General features: G+C 36.6%; 1 protein-coding gene across 1 annotated transcript in view; it reads right to left on the bottom strand.

Annotated features, from left to right (window-relative positions):
- The window catches only part of ARAP2 (ArfGAP with RhoGAP domain, ankyrin repeat and PH domain 2), a 130051-nt gene that overhangs the window by 93065 nt on the left and 21151 nt on the right, over window positions 1-15835 (bottom strand). The window contains exons 7-8 of the mRNA XM_009275152.1: window positions 11638-11758; window positions 8628-8809 (exon numbers count right to left, since the gene is read on the bottom strand). Coding sequence (XP_009273427.1) covers window positions 8628-8809; window positions 11638-11758 — 303 coding nt within the window. The remainder of the gene's footprint in view (window positions 1-8627; window positions 8810-11637; window positions 11759-15835) is intronic.

The following is a 15835-nucleotide window of genomic DNA, read 5'->3' as shown; positions in this document are numbered from 1 at the left end:
AATTCAGTTTGAGTTGATTAAGTTCAAATTTGTTGGCCTAGCAATTTATTAACCAGGGACAGAAATTATTGCTGAGAAAGCACACTGGGGTATTCCCCACATTCTTACTATGCTGCAAATAATAAATTTCCTTCCTCTTGCTGTAAGGATGGTGCAATTATTTAGAATAAAGTTTATAGATGTAAGATAGCGGAGTAAAGAAAATAATGATTTGTTATTATCTGAACAATGCCATACTGCTCCAAACAACATAAAGAAACCAGCACAAATGAAAAACAACTTATTTAAGGTCCAAAAGATTAAAAAGTCAATTAAGCTACAATGATATTAAAGTTCTCTCAGTATTTTAAGCATCATCTTTATAATGCTTATTTAAATCATCCACTTTTCATAACTGATGAAAACTCAAATGGCCTAATTATTTTAGTAGTCCAATCGCAACGCCAACCTGCTCTCTCTCCACTGCCAAAGATACTGTTCTCATTTTTAGTGCACATTGTGCAGAAGACAACAGTTCTGGAGCAAGTGTCCACTGTTTGATTAATTGTTTGTAACAAAAAAAGATGGGGGGAGAAATAGTATGAAGGAAAAAAAAAGGGGGGGATGACTACAAATTCTGGGCATCTTGAATTCCAATGGTTCTTACCCTGATGAACTCCAACAGAGATTGAAGTGAGACCACCCAATCTTGAAAATCATCATGAACTAACAATGAATCTGAAATCCATGAATGCCAAAACAGTTTTCTTCATGAACACTGTGCTCTTCCTGCTTGTTCAGCTACTGCAAGCTAAATGCATTATGATCAATCACCTGATTTTAAGTGCTTGGGGTTCTAGACATTACAGTGTCAGTTACAAGGCACATTAACGAATTGCAGGCATACTCTTTGGTCTCCTGCTGGTGCACACTAATCCATTTTATTTAGTACTGCAACCAAGGAGAACATTTTAATCATCATAATGTGACTGCCAGTGCTCATCTGATCATACTCATCATAGATTAAGCAAATCCCAAGGTCTTCAAGAACATTGCTTTTCCACTTCAGACTGGACAAAAGTATAGTCTCACCTCTCTGCTAAAGTTTAGCTTTCACAGAATGATATCCATACAACTTAGCCCTTTATCATATAGGCAATGTAACAAAAACAAAAATATCCTTTTGTGACATTACTTGTCTGAGCTCTGCCACACCAATTAACTTAAGATTAAAGATAATTTAATTAAGATTAAATTCATAAACTGCATTTAGTTAATTGAGTTGTAACAGATTTCAAAAATGACAAGTCGATAACAGAACATATATGCTAAATAATTAAAAATTTGCAATGGCATATCATGCTATTTTTAACTAATTAGGAAATGGAATTCACGTACACTATTATAATATATGTTTGTACCTATCTGTAAGTTTGTGGAATGAACACTTCAGTGAGGATATGTTGTCTACACTGCCTCAGAAATACTCTGCTCTTCACTGTTGTAACGGCTTTGTAACTTTACATAAATATTAGTATTTCAGCTATACTAATTAATTTAATACCTGAAATAAAGGATGCAGGCTGAGGGGAAAAAAAAAGTAATCAGTGTTGCCACTGGTATGTTTAAAGCTACTTCTGTCCCAAACATGGCAAATGCATAGAAGTAACAGATGGATAGGAAAAACATGTTTTACATTGCCCTCAGTTTAAAGGAGAAAAAGCAAACCAAAGCTACTGAGTAATTCTTCAGCATGCCTCCTGTGAGAACTGACTGATATGTTTACAATTAAACAGGAATCAACTAGGAGTAAAATGACTTTCTAGCTGCATTTAATTCCATGGTATATTAAGCTATTGAAAAAAGAGAGGTCTAACTATTCCTGAAAAGTACTTTTTCTTCAGTTTCATTGTCATCTCAATCCTTCCTGTTGCACACACAAAAAAAGAAAGCACTCCACTATCTAAGTGTATATATACATATATATGCACACACACTGATTATACAATCTTTCAGGTTCACTGAATGCAGAAATAACTTGTTCATGCAATTTAAAATAAATAAATGCATGCAGACCTGGTCTACCATTATAAATGAAAGTACACATAGTGATGCCCTGCTTCCTATATTTAGGGCTTTTGATTCAATAGATTATTTTACCATGGGATTTGAAGCCAAGCTAGTAGTTCTTAAATGCAAGTAACATGAACAGTGATAGATAATGCTCTCAGGTAATTCCAGTAGTCTTACAGGAAAAAAAGATTTCCCCAATACAGCATTAATAGTGTTAAAACCTTGTGACAAGTAGATCTAAAACCTTCTTCAATTGTTTATGCATGTGCTGTGACACTCTAAAATCTTTTTTCTTCATAATATTCAAACAAATCCTACTTTTCTTCACTGCTAATTTTTACATGATCAAGGTAGCTGGCTGTATATGTATTAGTCATCTAGAAAGCTCAGCTGAGCATTACTGAGAAGCTAACTTCGTCATTTTCCTTCCTCCTTCCCCAGCCTCCACCCCAAATCAAATTAATCATGAAGCTTTTGATCATTGTGGAAGCATTAGGCTTTCTATCATGTTTCATAATTGCTTTAGGTGTACTTACATCTCAATGAGATCTTAATAGCATAAAAACAAATAAACAAGAAAAAAAAAATCCTCATATAGCCAAAGTTTAATTTAACTGCTCATAGAAGAGCTTAACATTAACCTTTTAATTTTTCTTTGATAGTATTCCTGTTTATGACCTTCTCCATGTTCTTTAATAATATCTTCAACACCTAGAACAACATCCCACAAAATTATTTTCGAATGTAAAATGTAGGTCTTCCCTGTACAGGTGGTCACGGACACATTTTTCTTGTCTGATTCAACCACCTTACTTTAACAGCGTATTATTTTAAATTATTTTTTTAATCTTTTTTGGAGTAGGAGTGCCATTAGTTTAAAATTGAAGAAGTAATGGTCAGAACAACACAAACCTTTCCCCCCACCCAACATAATTTCCTGTAATCATTCACTTTGTATTGCACCACAAACAAAAAAGGAAGTTTTTAAGCTTTCTTACAGAATTCAAGTTATTTCCTACTTAGTTGTTTCTGATGTCATGCACAGCAATTGATCTTTGCCATAGTTTTGAGTGTGGACAACTGGAATTAATTTCTTGCCAAGGAACTGCTGGAAAATTAGGAATATGACCTAATCTATCATCCCAGCTACAGCTTGATGCAAACAACCGTATTTAAAAGAGGCCAGATCATTTTCTTCCACTTCAAGTCACCAGTGTATCTGTATCTTAAAACATTTGTTCATAATCTTTCCCCCTCCAACATATTTGGTATATATTTGGGTTGTTTTGTTTTTATTTTTTAACATCTCGCTACAGATTTGTATTGTTCCGGAGTAAAGCCTGAATGAATCAAACAAGGACAAAGGAGAACAAATGTTCATTTGTTTTTCTGTCACCTCCACCTACGTAAGGCATTCCGGGCCAGGCTCATTCATGTGTTTGTAAACATGTTCGATCATAGTCTGCACCAGCAATCAAGTAGAGAACTCCTTCTTTACAGAGCTTCCTAGTTATCATTACAAATAACAGCTTATCACCACAAAATCTCCAAAAGGACACGTATTCTTGGGGTGGGGATAGGGAACAGGGGGAACACAATGACGCAGACGACACTGTTTCTTGTTTTCTCATTCTCAATAATTTCACCTTCCACTGCCCCACCCCAGTGCGTATCAGGCACTTCTCTTTCCTCTCACTTAACCACCTATCAACTGTGTGAAAGGTCTTCCCATTCCTCCTCCCGCTTTCTTTCATTGCCTTTGATCTCCCAGCTCTTTCCCTAACTTCCTTTCCAAAACTGTCAGTTGCTTTGCTCAGGGTTCCTCATTAGATCTCAAAATCTTTAAGCAACTGTTTTGCTTTCTACTCAATTTACATTCAACTCCTCTCCTCAACTCTTCTTTCATATTGCTGTTGCCATCACCTTGGACTCATTTCGTATTCACAAATATTATCACGATGATACAACGAAGAATCTAAATACATTAAAAAGGCTTTCTCATGCTGCTTTAGCATGACAATCATTACTACTCATCTTCAGGACTTCATTTAACTACTCTTCTCTGTTCACCTTCCATTGTTAGACACTTTCTACTGTACTTAATAGATCCTTCACTTCATTTTTTTAAGGGTTTCTCGTTCTCATCCATCATGTTCATGATTATTAACCAGGATTACACTTTCTCCAGGGAAAAGCAGAACGTTTCCTAATGAAAAATCCCCTTGCAGAGGATCATTATAAACGCCCATCGCTATTACCAAAAAGTCACAGACTTCTAAGTCTGCCCCTGAATCTCAACCACATCGTCTCTGGCACTGTATTTCAGAATCATAGAATAGTTTGGGTTGGAAGGGACCTTTAAAGATCGTCTAGTCCAACCCCCTGCATGGACAGGGACATCTTTCACTAGATCAGGTTGCTCAAAGCACTCCCCTTTAAGTCTGTGTTTCTTAACAGAGATAAGAACACATCTCTGTTCTTATGCACACAGAGATACATGAACACATCCCTTCCGCAGAACATACGACCGTTTAGATTGTCTCCCTTCAAGTACTCAAGTATATATATATATAAAAAATATATATATATACACCCCCTTTGCCATCTTCTACTTGTTTAATATAATTTCTTGTAACACATCTTTTGACGTTGTCCAGTTTTGCTTTAAATGTAACATCAGCATTAGAGATGAAATGAAAATTAGTAGGCACTCTCTTACTGGTTCACTCAACATGAATAAACATTTCCATCTGCCACAGAGCAAATCATTTCAATCTTTGACAAAACTAAAAAAACTCTGAAATCAATAAGAGCATTGAGCCAAAATGAAACAAGAGGTTTTTGATAAGAAATGGATACTATTTCTTGTACATAACAGAGAAAATACTCATCACTATTCAAGCTTTAACTTGGAGTCATGCATGGAGGAAAAAAAAGTCACAAATAATTATGGCACACAGCCATACCTACCCTTTCCCAGTCTTTATATTTGGCAGTTTCCTCAAACATCTCAGGTAAATACATCTATTTCAGAACCACCCAAGGCAGTAACAAAGAGGATCCTGAATTCTTTTTATCAAAGCCAGGTTCTAGTGCAAACACTATGACACCTAGGCCCTCCCTGACTTTAAATACCTCCGAATCTTAAATACACCCTAACAAAGGGGATATATTCTAGCAGACCAGGCAAGCACCTGTCAGAGCCCTTCTGATGATCACAGAGGGGAGGTTATCACTGGCACCACCACAGCAGACTGACATTTCAAGCCAATGTTTGAGCTGTCATGAAGGATCAGATGACATGTTTTTATTTAAGCACGAATGATTTTGAAATAGAAATGGGAATTTCAGCAAGTTGCAGGTTGAACAAATTGATTCTGTATGATCTATTTTTCACTTTTGCTCCAGAGAGGAAGTTTAAGAAATTCACACTACATGGAGAGTCAAAGAAATTGATGGTTTCATACTAGCACTATATCACTGCCAGAAGCTTGAGCTAAACCATCACTTTTTAACTAGAAATGGGCCTGAGATGTGTTCTGATCTCAATCTGAACTTCACAAAGTTCACTGTGGTTATGTTAGGATTTGGCATAGGATCTTCTCCACTTTTAACAACAAAGAAAAATCTTTTAAAGTAACAGTGGACTCTCCTCTACCAAATTTAATAGAAATCAATAAATCAGCTTGATCTGATCTCATTTCAACATTGTAAGAAGTCTAAATAGGTGTCTTTTAGCACTGCAGTTATAATAAACCCCTCTAAGTCTCTCTGGGAGTCGTTCTAGTATAGATGTAAATTCCAATATGAACAGGATTTGAGGACATCCCTGGACATATTTGCCTGGTAATTACTGGCTAAAGCGCAAACTTGAGACAGGGAAAGATTTTTAGAACAACAGAGCCCTCTAATGGATTAGTGCTGTATTATTGGGGTTTTCTTCAGTGCTGCAGTAAAAATAATTCTGTTTTCAACTTGAAAATAAAACACAAGAGGTACTGAGAGAAGAATTACAGACTATGAAAGCTTAAAGACAGAAGCTATTTCTTCTGATTCCCAAATAGCCAGAAATCGCATAAAGAAAGAGACATTTGTTCAAACGGAGGATCTAAAAAGGAATCTTAGGACCATTTGATATTTTTGGTTTTAAGTAAACAAGCTTTGGGAAGAAGCTGGTTTTGCACCATTGTTTGCAATTTTCATACACACAGAAGGAGCTGACAGGCTGGCAGCATGTCTAACCTTCATTCTGTTTCAGGGCTTGATTTTGGTTTGTCTTCTGCTGCACTGAAGTCAGTGATCTCTGCAGAGCATCCATGTAGTAGAAGGGAATAAACATCTAGTAGAAAGGCTGTGTAAGGGTATTCTTTCATGATCAGCTAAAGCAAATCTGAAATCTATGATGTTGAAAGGGCAGAGCTGATACAACTTACCATACAGCCACATAAGCAATAGATCTAACACACACATGCACATACAAAATAGGAATTTTAAAAAATCTGTAAGAAAGGAAACTGATTGGGGGGAGAGGGGGACGGGACAACAGTCTTAGATTATCTTAGTCAGTCATAATCTGCACCCTGAAACATGTAACAGAGCAATCAAGAACCCTTCAAAGGTGAATGGCTCTGGAACAGTTTTCTAACATAACATAACAGTGTCAGAAAAACTCACTCTGCGTAGTGGGCAGAACTGGGAGTGCCCCATATCAACAGAGAAAGATCAAGGGACTACTTGAGGCAAGAAAGATACTCCCAACAGTTATATGCAGGCAGAGTAAGAAAGCAAAAATCAGATGCCTGGTACTGAGACTCTCAAGAGGAACATAGCTAGTTTCAAATGACCTATCACTCTGGAAAAGAAATTCCTCCACAATTCTGTATACCTCATTGAAGTACCACATTTGTCCCTTAATCAAGCAGCTCATAACAGCCATAAGGGAGCACTCAAAAGTATTCAGGGGCGTAAGATGGATACAGTATTGATTCTGAAGGCAAAAGTGGCTCATTACAAGGAACATCCACAAAGAGAGGACTCTCATTGATGAGAATGCATTCCAGGGATTCTCACTGATGACATACCTGGAAACACCATGACGGAACAGTAACATTGAGCACTGCAGCACATTGTGGATCAACCCACAGGCAGAGACTGTAAAGTAACTTGGTCAACTTCATTCTTTCTACTGAAATGACGTAAGAGAACTTCAGTGAAGTACAGGGTTTCAGGGTGGAGGGGTGGCGTTTGCATTTTGGTTTTGTTCCTCCTTAAAGACCTCTAGCTGTAGACTTTACTGAAATAAACAAACTAACTTGCAGGTCACCTATTCATTACAATAATCAAGACTGAGGGTTTCAGTATAGCTAAAGAGTACTGTGCTCAACTATGAAGACCAGTTCCTCTCCACGGTGCTCATTCCGAAAAACACATGCTGCAGGCTTAAATCCATAAATTGCATCAAGTTTTTGATCAGTTAGTTGTTGACTGACCTCAAAGAATGTACCTGACAAATAAAACTTCTTTGGAGCACAGTAAGTAGAAAGAAAAAAAAAAAAAAAAGGTCTTTCTCAGTCTCAAATTTCCTGCCATTCCCTGGGAAAGAATAATAAGATCTAATATTGAACATTATGTGGTCCCCCAAGCCCATCTAAATAATTTCACACTTAAGAGGACAACAGGAGAGGAAGTGAGATCAACTCCAAAATGACAAGTCCTACTGAGGGACCATTCATATTTGAAACAGGAGTTTGTCGGTACATAAATTTGAGAGAACGTGAGAACAAGGCAAACATGTAACACCACCTCCCCCAAATGCCATGCCAGGTTCCAGCTACTCACAGGTCATTGATTTCCTCACACAGAAATAATACCTTCCATTTAATGTCCTGCAATAGATTTTTCTTCCACTAGTTCACACAGTCATTGAACCCAATTATCCCCATTTGTTGCCTATACATGCATCCTAAAGAGTTCCACAGCCAACTACTTTACATCATAATATATTCATACCCAATACAAAACAAAAACCCCTAGATTTTGGGAGATGAAATAATAGACCTAGTTCATGTTTTTTAATACTGGATTTGTTTAATATATTACAGTGCACAACAGAAAGTGGTCAATCTAGGTTCTTAAAAACACAAAGATGATCAGTTTTGAACATTCAGCTGAAGTATCACTTAAATACCACAATCTACTTCTGTACACTTTCCAGAGCACCGTATTATAGGACAGTGAAACCAGTGCACAAAATAAGCCTTCTGAATTAGTAGAGTGCTTATGACACAAATTTTAAGGGCGAATTAATCTCAGCCCTGCCACTAACCTGTTGTGACACTCAGAGCTTTTCACTTCACCTCACTATATATTCGTTTTTTCTATCGTACAATAGACATAATGATACTTCTCCTGCTTTTTGAAGCCTTCTGAGAATTGCAGCAATAAAGTACTACATAAAAAGAGATATGCATTTATATTGAAATGTACCTATTCACAAAGAGCCATCAATTTCCAACTCACTAGTTAAATCATCTTTATAAGCATTCATTCACAAAAAGCATATAAAAAAACCTTACCTGCTCATTTTTGCAGATCCACACAGTATTCCCCTGAAGTAGAATAAAGATTTTGGCTTTGTATCCTTTCAGCTCAAGATATCCACTTTTCTCAGGGGCGACAGAAGTTCGAGACTGAGAGTTATTATCAGACTGCGATTTCAAGGCATTGAGCATCGTATTAACCCAGTCATTCCTTTCTTCTAAACAAGAAAAAAAATTAGACAAAGACATATGGTTAAGCAGCAGCTCCATTCTTCTCTACCACATTTGTTTTCCTCCTCTTCCTACTATGCTATGCTGGTTGATGGTATAGCTATACCACGTCAGAGAGAACATCCACCTTGAAGAGGAGGTGGAAATAAAAACGAGAGTCCGTATCAGTGGAGATGTTAGCAAAGATAGCCATTCAAATAGCAATCAAAACACACTTTGAGAAGTTATATAAACTGACGATCAAGATTCTTAAAATCATGACTACTAGTTCCAAGATGCTGAATTTCAGACAGCTTAAAGACTGAGGTGATAGACAGGTGGCATGTTCACCTTCTGGAAGCCAGATCAATGGGAAAGAACTACAGAAGTTATGTAAGCAAAAACCAGGGAGCTTAAATATCATCTGTCACTAAAGAGGCAAGCCATCCCCAATGCTATTCTATGTTTGGCCATGCTTTTAAGCATAAACATTTGGCAATTTACAATCTATTGCATTAAGGTGTAGTGGTTAAGCTTGATATTGTCAAGGGTACCGAGTAATCAAGAAAATGCATGTTTGAATATCTTTGCATGCATTATTAATTTAACATCTTACAAATCCATGAACACAAGTAGGTGAAGTAATAAAGTTCCACTCAGTCTCTTTCATTATGTTCAGCTATTTCACCAGACTAAGATCAATATACTTTAATGCTGAATACTCTGAATGAATTAGACTTGCCCCATGCAATTGGAAATTCATGAATATTTCAACTCTTTGCTCTGAAAGATTCAGGTCGTAAAATATATTGGCGGGGGCAGGGAGGGAAGTAAAGTTCTATCCACAGTATATATAAGTTGACACAATCAGTGTCGAACACTGCAAAGAGCACCGTGCCTACTTCACAAGTGTCATGTGTGCAACAAGAAGGAACAAATACATGAATTTAAGCATCAGAAAATAGTTTGAAGAGGAAGATAGCAGCCCGACAGACTAGCACAGGGAAGGTGATCCAAGTGCTTCTCTTAGAAGTTTTGTTTTAATACACGCTCTTTTAAAGTACTTTGAAAAAATCACTGGAATATTTCAGTATAGCTGAGGGCATCAAATGACTCTAAAAGTTGCGGGGTTTTAATGGTATTTCATTCCAGTTAAACAAAATCTCGCTGCATCTGAGCAGATTATGCTGTAATTCATTGCTATCACCTAACTACTTAATTTTTTGCCCCCAAATATCTCTAAACTTTCCAAAGCATTATATAGAGAGTTTTTCCCCTCTAGATATTTAAATCAATCCAAAAACAGTGTATTTTTGATATACCAAAAAATAATAAATCAGAGCACTGAAAGCAAACAAAACAAGCACTATAATCCACTGATTGCAGACCAACATTGCTATCGAGGGACACAGATCAATGAAGACAATTATAGCATCCTTTATTTTAATACTCCAGCAGAAAGTAAGTTAATAAATAAGGTCCACAGGATGAAATATGTATAAAAGTCTCCATTTCAAAATCTTTGAAAAGAAGTTAAGTACCCTTTGAATAGTCGCAGAACAATTCCCAACCACAAATCCACAGAAGGAATAGCAGCAAGTAACAGTTTGTGCACATAACAGAAAGCAAGCAGGGTTATTTACATGATTTACTATGAATATATCATCCAGCTCTGGATACAGCAAGGACCAAATTACTTGTACAACACACACTTCTAACCTTAAGTGAATAGCTTTACAGACAGGCCACTATGTCCAAAGATGCTTATATACTGAATGAAAATGCAATTTCATGTATAACAAGCGGTTGCTCTGCATATATTTTATAAGTCAGTATAAGTTGTTAATGTTTTTATAGTATTCAAAGGCAACGGTCCATAAAACAAATTACGGCCCTACAAAATGTACTGCACTAAGATGGTTATGTTCCAATTTATAAAAAAGTAAAAAAATAAATTTGGAAGAGAAAAGCAAAAATAATAAAAATAGACATACTTTTTAACTCAGCTAAGGGCATAAAAATGCCTGAAATTATTTGAGTCAAACCTGATGAGATTGATTTGTTCACTGATGCTGCACTCCTGTTACAGCCTACAGCAAATGTTTACAACCAAGCTATAACCCATAAAAATGGGATTTGATAATGGAAATGCTGTGAGACCCTTAGCTATAATGGGTCTAGCATGTACTGATGTAAATACATATTGCATATCTTTTTTTCCCCTGTGTATTCCATTTTATTTGATTGTTTCCATAAATAAGTCATACATGCACTGATATTGATTGTACACATTACAGCTGTAGGTTGATAAAGCATTAAATTAAAAGGCATGCTAACTTCCCTACTACAATTTACATTTGTGTTCTCTATCAATACATGGCTGAAAATACCGTATAAGGCAGTAAATAAAGACACAGAAAACCCCAGATTTCCTCTGATGACAGCACCACATTCAAACCAACTTCATTGTTGCTCTTTGTCAATTTTATATCAAGTGGTGACTTGGAGCAGATGGCTGAGAGCACACAGGCTGTAAGAGCTGCTAGTGAGACCTGAGGAACATCCAGAAAAATTAATCTTTGGGAAGGATGGGGGAGGAAGCAAGAGAGTTGAAAAATAGTATTCTCATTTTGATATTCTTAAAAGGCATTCCCCAACAATTTCAGTTGTTCTTACGAAGCTTACAGTTATCTCCAGTTTCACTTTATGAGCCCAAAACAGCTGGATTCCAGAAATATTTCTGGTAATATAACAAGTTATATTTCACAAACATGATTTATCAGCAGTGATTACATGGCTTTTTGACAATCATTAGAATTATACATGTTCTACTTACCTTCTTTATCCACACGGAAGACAAAAGTCCTATGGGATGTGACCACTTCAAATTTATTCTCCCTGTGAACTCTTACTGTTGCTATAGCAGAGAGCAGTATTATTCCCTTTGAGAACACTTCCTGTAATAAAAATGCAATAGAAATAGTTAATAACTCATGGAACATTAAATGTCTCTCAGGTAGTATTACTTGCCGTGATGTTTAGGAAGTTCACATGCACAGGCTGTGCTCCTAAAAATTCACCACACTATTAATAAAACTGCATCAATAAATAAACCACTTCACTACCTACACATCACCAACTTCACTGTTCGGGGTCTATGCACACCTACTGCCTTCTAAAACAGAGTAAAATCCCATGGTGAGATAGAATGCATGTATTTCATACCACTTCATAAATTGTCTCATGACACTAATATTGCAAAATATCACACTCTTAAATTTGCAATTTTATGCCAAAGTAAATTACATTGACTATCTCACAGAACCATAATTAAAAAAAATATAATTATTATACTTGTAGAACAGAATCAGACAAGGGAAAAAATTGTGCCTTCTCCAGGCAGAAAATTCCAAAGAATTTTTCTATTCCTTCCCCACTCCTTCAGTGGCTAGCCAACAAGAAAAATAAATTCACTGATTTTATCCCTAATTTTGAACTGAAAGGGGGTCATCACTCTCTGGAAAAATCCATTACCCTGTCATTACTAACAAGAATCCTCTAGCTTGGATCAGGTATATACTTTTCTGCTAAATGAGGCAGGAGGGGAACGATGTCTCAAAAACATCATTTGGCATCACAGCAAATTTTCCCAAAATTTGCTAATTTCCAGCTAGGAATCGAACACAAAAGCAAGACAGGAAAAAGGAATTGCTACAAGTACTTTCTTCGAGTGGTTCATCTCTTAACCTAATTAACCTAAGTATTCCAGGGGGTGGGGGGGGTGGGGGAAGGTGGGGCAGGGAACAGGGAGGAAAGCTCGAGCAGACATGTAACACTTTGGAAATACTTCTGCACAATTCCTAGATTCCAGAGTTAACGCTGCTGTTCCTGTCCCCCCTGTGCTTTGATCAATTGGTTTTCTGACTAAGACAATTCAGATATACTGCTAAGATTTATGACCTAGATGCAGTAAGAGTCCAAGAGTCAGCTCTCCATAAAGATTTTGTACTGCAATCACTTTCCTCCCAAAGTATAAATTATTATAATAGACTTTATACAAGGACTTAAGGAACCACTGTGAATGCTAAGCATGAAGAATACACAGGATCATTTTTTTGTTTACTGAGTTTAATATACTACTGATTTTCACCATATTCACACTCTTATGTTGCTTCACTTCTAGGTACTAATATACATCAGTGAATGAAGTTTAGCAAATAAGTAAATAGAAAATCGAAATACAGCTGAAGTGAACATGTTACTATAATTACACGCAAGAGCTACTCTGTCTCTCAGAACGTTCTTAGTATTGCACATCTATTTTCATTATAGCTATATTTGTTAGAAGAGAGATTTTAACTTATATGTTAATAAGGTTGGATATTATGTTAACTACTGATCCTTCACAATGGCAAAGCAAACTTATTACATACGCTATTTCTAAAGGTGTTCAGATATAATTATATTACGGTGTTTGCAGGCATCTACTGGCTGTATTTGGTACTGTAAGAGAATAATTCAGACTGCTGGAAGTCACAGCTATTTTATTTTACTTAAAAAAAAAAAGTCAGTTTCCTTTTAAGCTGAGCACAGTTTTGGTTTTACTGTTTAAACAATCCTTTTTAAAAGCTTTGCTCTCGAAGGCATACATATTTTCAAATATAGTTTAAACCATAATAATTTCTCCATCTCATTTCTGCAGCAGCTTCTCTTTCACTTGCAAGAAATAATGCCTACTGTTAAAAAGCTCTTGTTGATTACGATACAATTTCTCTCTTTGAAATACTCCAGACTAGAAAATAGGGAGATTATTTAAAAATATAGAAAACAAAAACAAATAAACGCAGCCAAGAACCTCACAGATATGGCTTCTGTTACTGAGAGGTGTACACTAGTTTTAGGGCTGCTAGAAAGTTCTCCGACAGAACAATTTTCTAGTGGGGAAAGAAAAATGTTTTTTTGATATCAACTGCTTTGATGAAAACTTTTGTTTTCAAATACAGCCCAATGGAGTCCTCCTTGACAGTTGTGTTTCAGAGCTGGGCTAAAAGATCCTGGAAAACATTGTTTTGCACTGCTTTGGCTTTCCTTCCACAACAGATTAAATATGACCTCTTTCAAGAATGACAATGATTCACCTGTTTTGCAGTGAATTTCGTTATTTGTTATGCTCACATGCAACATAACACAACAAAATATTGAAGTTCTCCACATAAAAAAGCAAGACTTTTTCCTAAATTACTAATATATTTGTCAGGGACCCTAAGATGTTTTTAAATAAAAACTTTCAATATAACCAGCAGGTTTTGCCTTACTATAAAGTGCATGTTAGAGCACCTGCACCAAAGCAACCTCTTTGGTTCTCCTGCCACAAGTAGGAAGACATTTGGAAAAAACAAACAAACAAAAAACCCACCAAAAAAACCCAAAAAAACTATGTGTATTGGATAGCTGAAAAGAATTCTCAAATTCTACCTTCCTCTCTTCAGTTTGCTCTCACTTCAGTTAACCACATTCTGTTAAGACAAAACCACACGGGATGTTGCTATGACCACAGCAACTTGCTCAGGACCATGAACGTAGAAGAAATGAGCAGCATCACATGTTCAAACAAAAAAACATTCCTAGGTCAGATGCTGTTTGTAGAAAACTAAATATTTTTTCATATATGCAGATATAGAGGAAAGAAGAGATCTCTATCGATTAGAAGTTGACACACAACTAGAACAAGGTTAAAGAGATACTTAGAAAATTAAGGTTTAAATCATTCAGAGAAGCGTTTAGATGGGCTAAGTACACATTTTCAGGAATACTACCCTCTGTGTCTTCCCTCCCCATCCTCCACTTGTTTCACGCTTCATTAGCCACGTAGCACATTTCCCCTTCTTGAGAACCTCACTCCTCTCAAGCTCCTAATTTGAATGACAAATAGAGCTTTTTAATATTGGTAGTGTTTCTGGGTAAAATAACCAGTTTCATTCCACATTCATTCTCCGCTTGTAATAATCAGAAAAATATCCGAGTATGGATTGCTTTCCTTTTGAGAACTACTTTTAATTGATATGTGAAACCAAAAGTATAACAATTGCTTTATAACATGTTTGTCTGTGTAGGAACGTCCTTGGACAAACACACATTAGAATAGACGGATCTTCCCATTAAGATCTAAAGTTAGAACAACAACTTCCCCATTTAAATCTATATATATAGCTAGCCATGTAGCTAGGAGGAGGCACTCGCTGCCTTGCAATGAACTCTATAACTATCCCTGTCTTTTACCAGAACCAGCTCCTGAGCTGCATGCAGGTCTTGATGGGTCTGCAAATAGTTGCTTACAATATCAAGGTAACAACACACAAGCAACAGCAGGAACATGCTGGTATCCAACTAGCAGGCTATATGAATACTCCGGGTGTGGGAGTAGTGATCTAGCAGAGACCAATGTACCAGAAATTCACGTTCCCTAGTGACACCACTGCTCACCCAACACAATCCCACCGTGCACTGAGAACTACTGGTAGACAACTATGTTTTCCTCCTATCTGCGAGCTAGTCCAAGAGTCTCACCAAATCCTCAGTTCCCAGAATTTGCTTCAGGCCTCGCAGTTCTCAGACATACGAAGTTCTTAGTATATGTGACTCATCAAGTTAACAAGTCAGACACCCAGATTTGGTCAAATTGTATACAAACACTGACCAACCAGCATCTCTTTCAATCCCAGGAGTGAGGTTTTTTACTCAGATTCCAGGAAAAGGGAGACAAAGAGGCTTCAGACCAAGCCTTTTGCAAGCTCCTGATAGTTTAACCTATCACAGAGACCTTTTAAATAGAGGATGCAGAGTTGGTAGCTTTCTATGCATCGTGTGACATACTAAATATTCCCCTAAGCAGAAGGGAAGATTTCTGGAATCTCCTATGACAGACAAATGTATAACAAGTACTATTCTAGAGTAATTGACCTCCAAGTAACTTTTTCAGTGACCTTCCAAAAAAAAAAAAAAAAAAAAAAAAAACACCAAACCACACACAAAAA

The sequence above is a fragment of the Aptenodytes forsteri genome, unplaced genomic scaffold (assembly GCF_000699145.1).
Source record: "Aptenodytes forsteri isolate BGI_AS27 unplaced genomic scaffold, ASM69914v1 Scaffold305, whole genome shotgun sequence".
NCBI lineage: Eukaryota > Metazoa > Chordata > Aves > Sphenisciformes > Spheniscidae > Aptenodytes > Aptenodytes forsteri.
The sequence above is the reverse complement of the archived record's forward strand: the minus strand, read 5'-3'. Positions and strand labels throughout refer to the sequence as shown.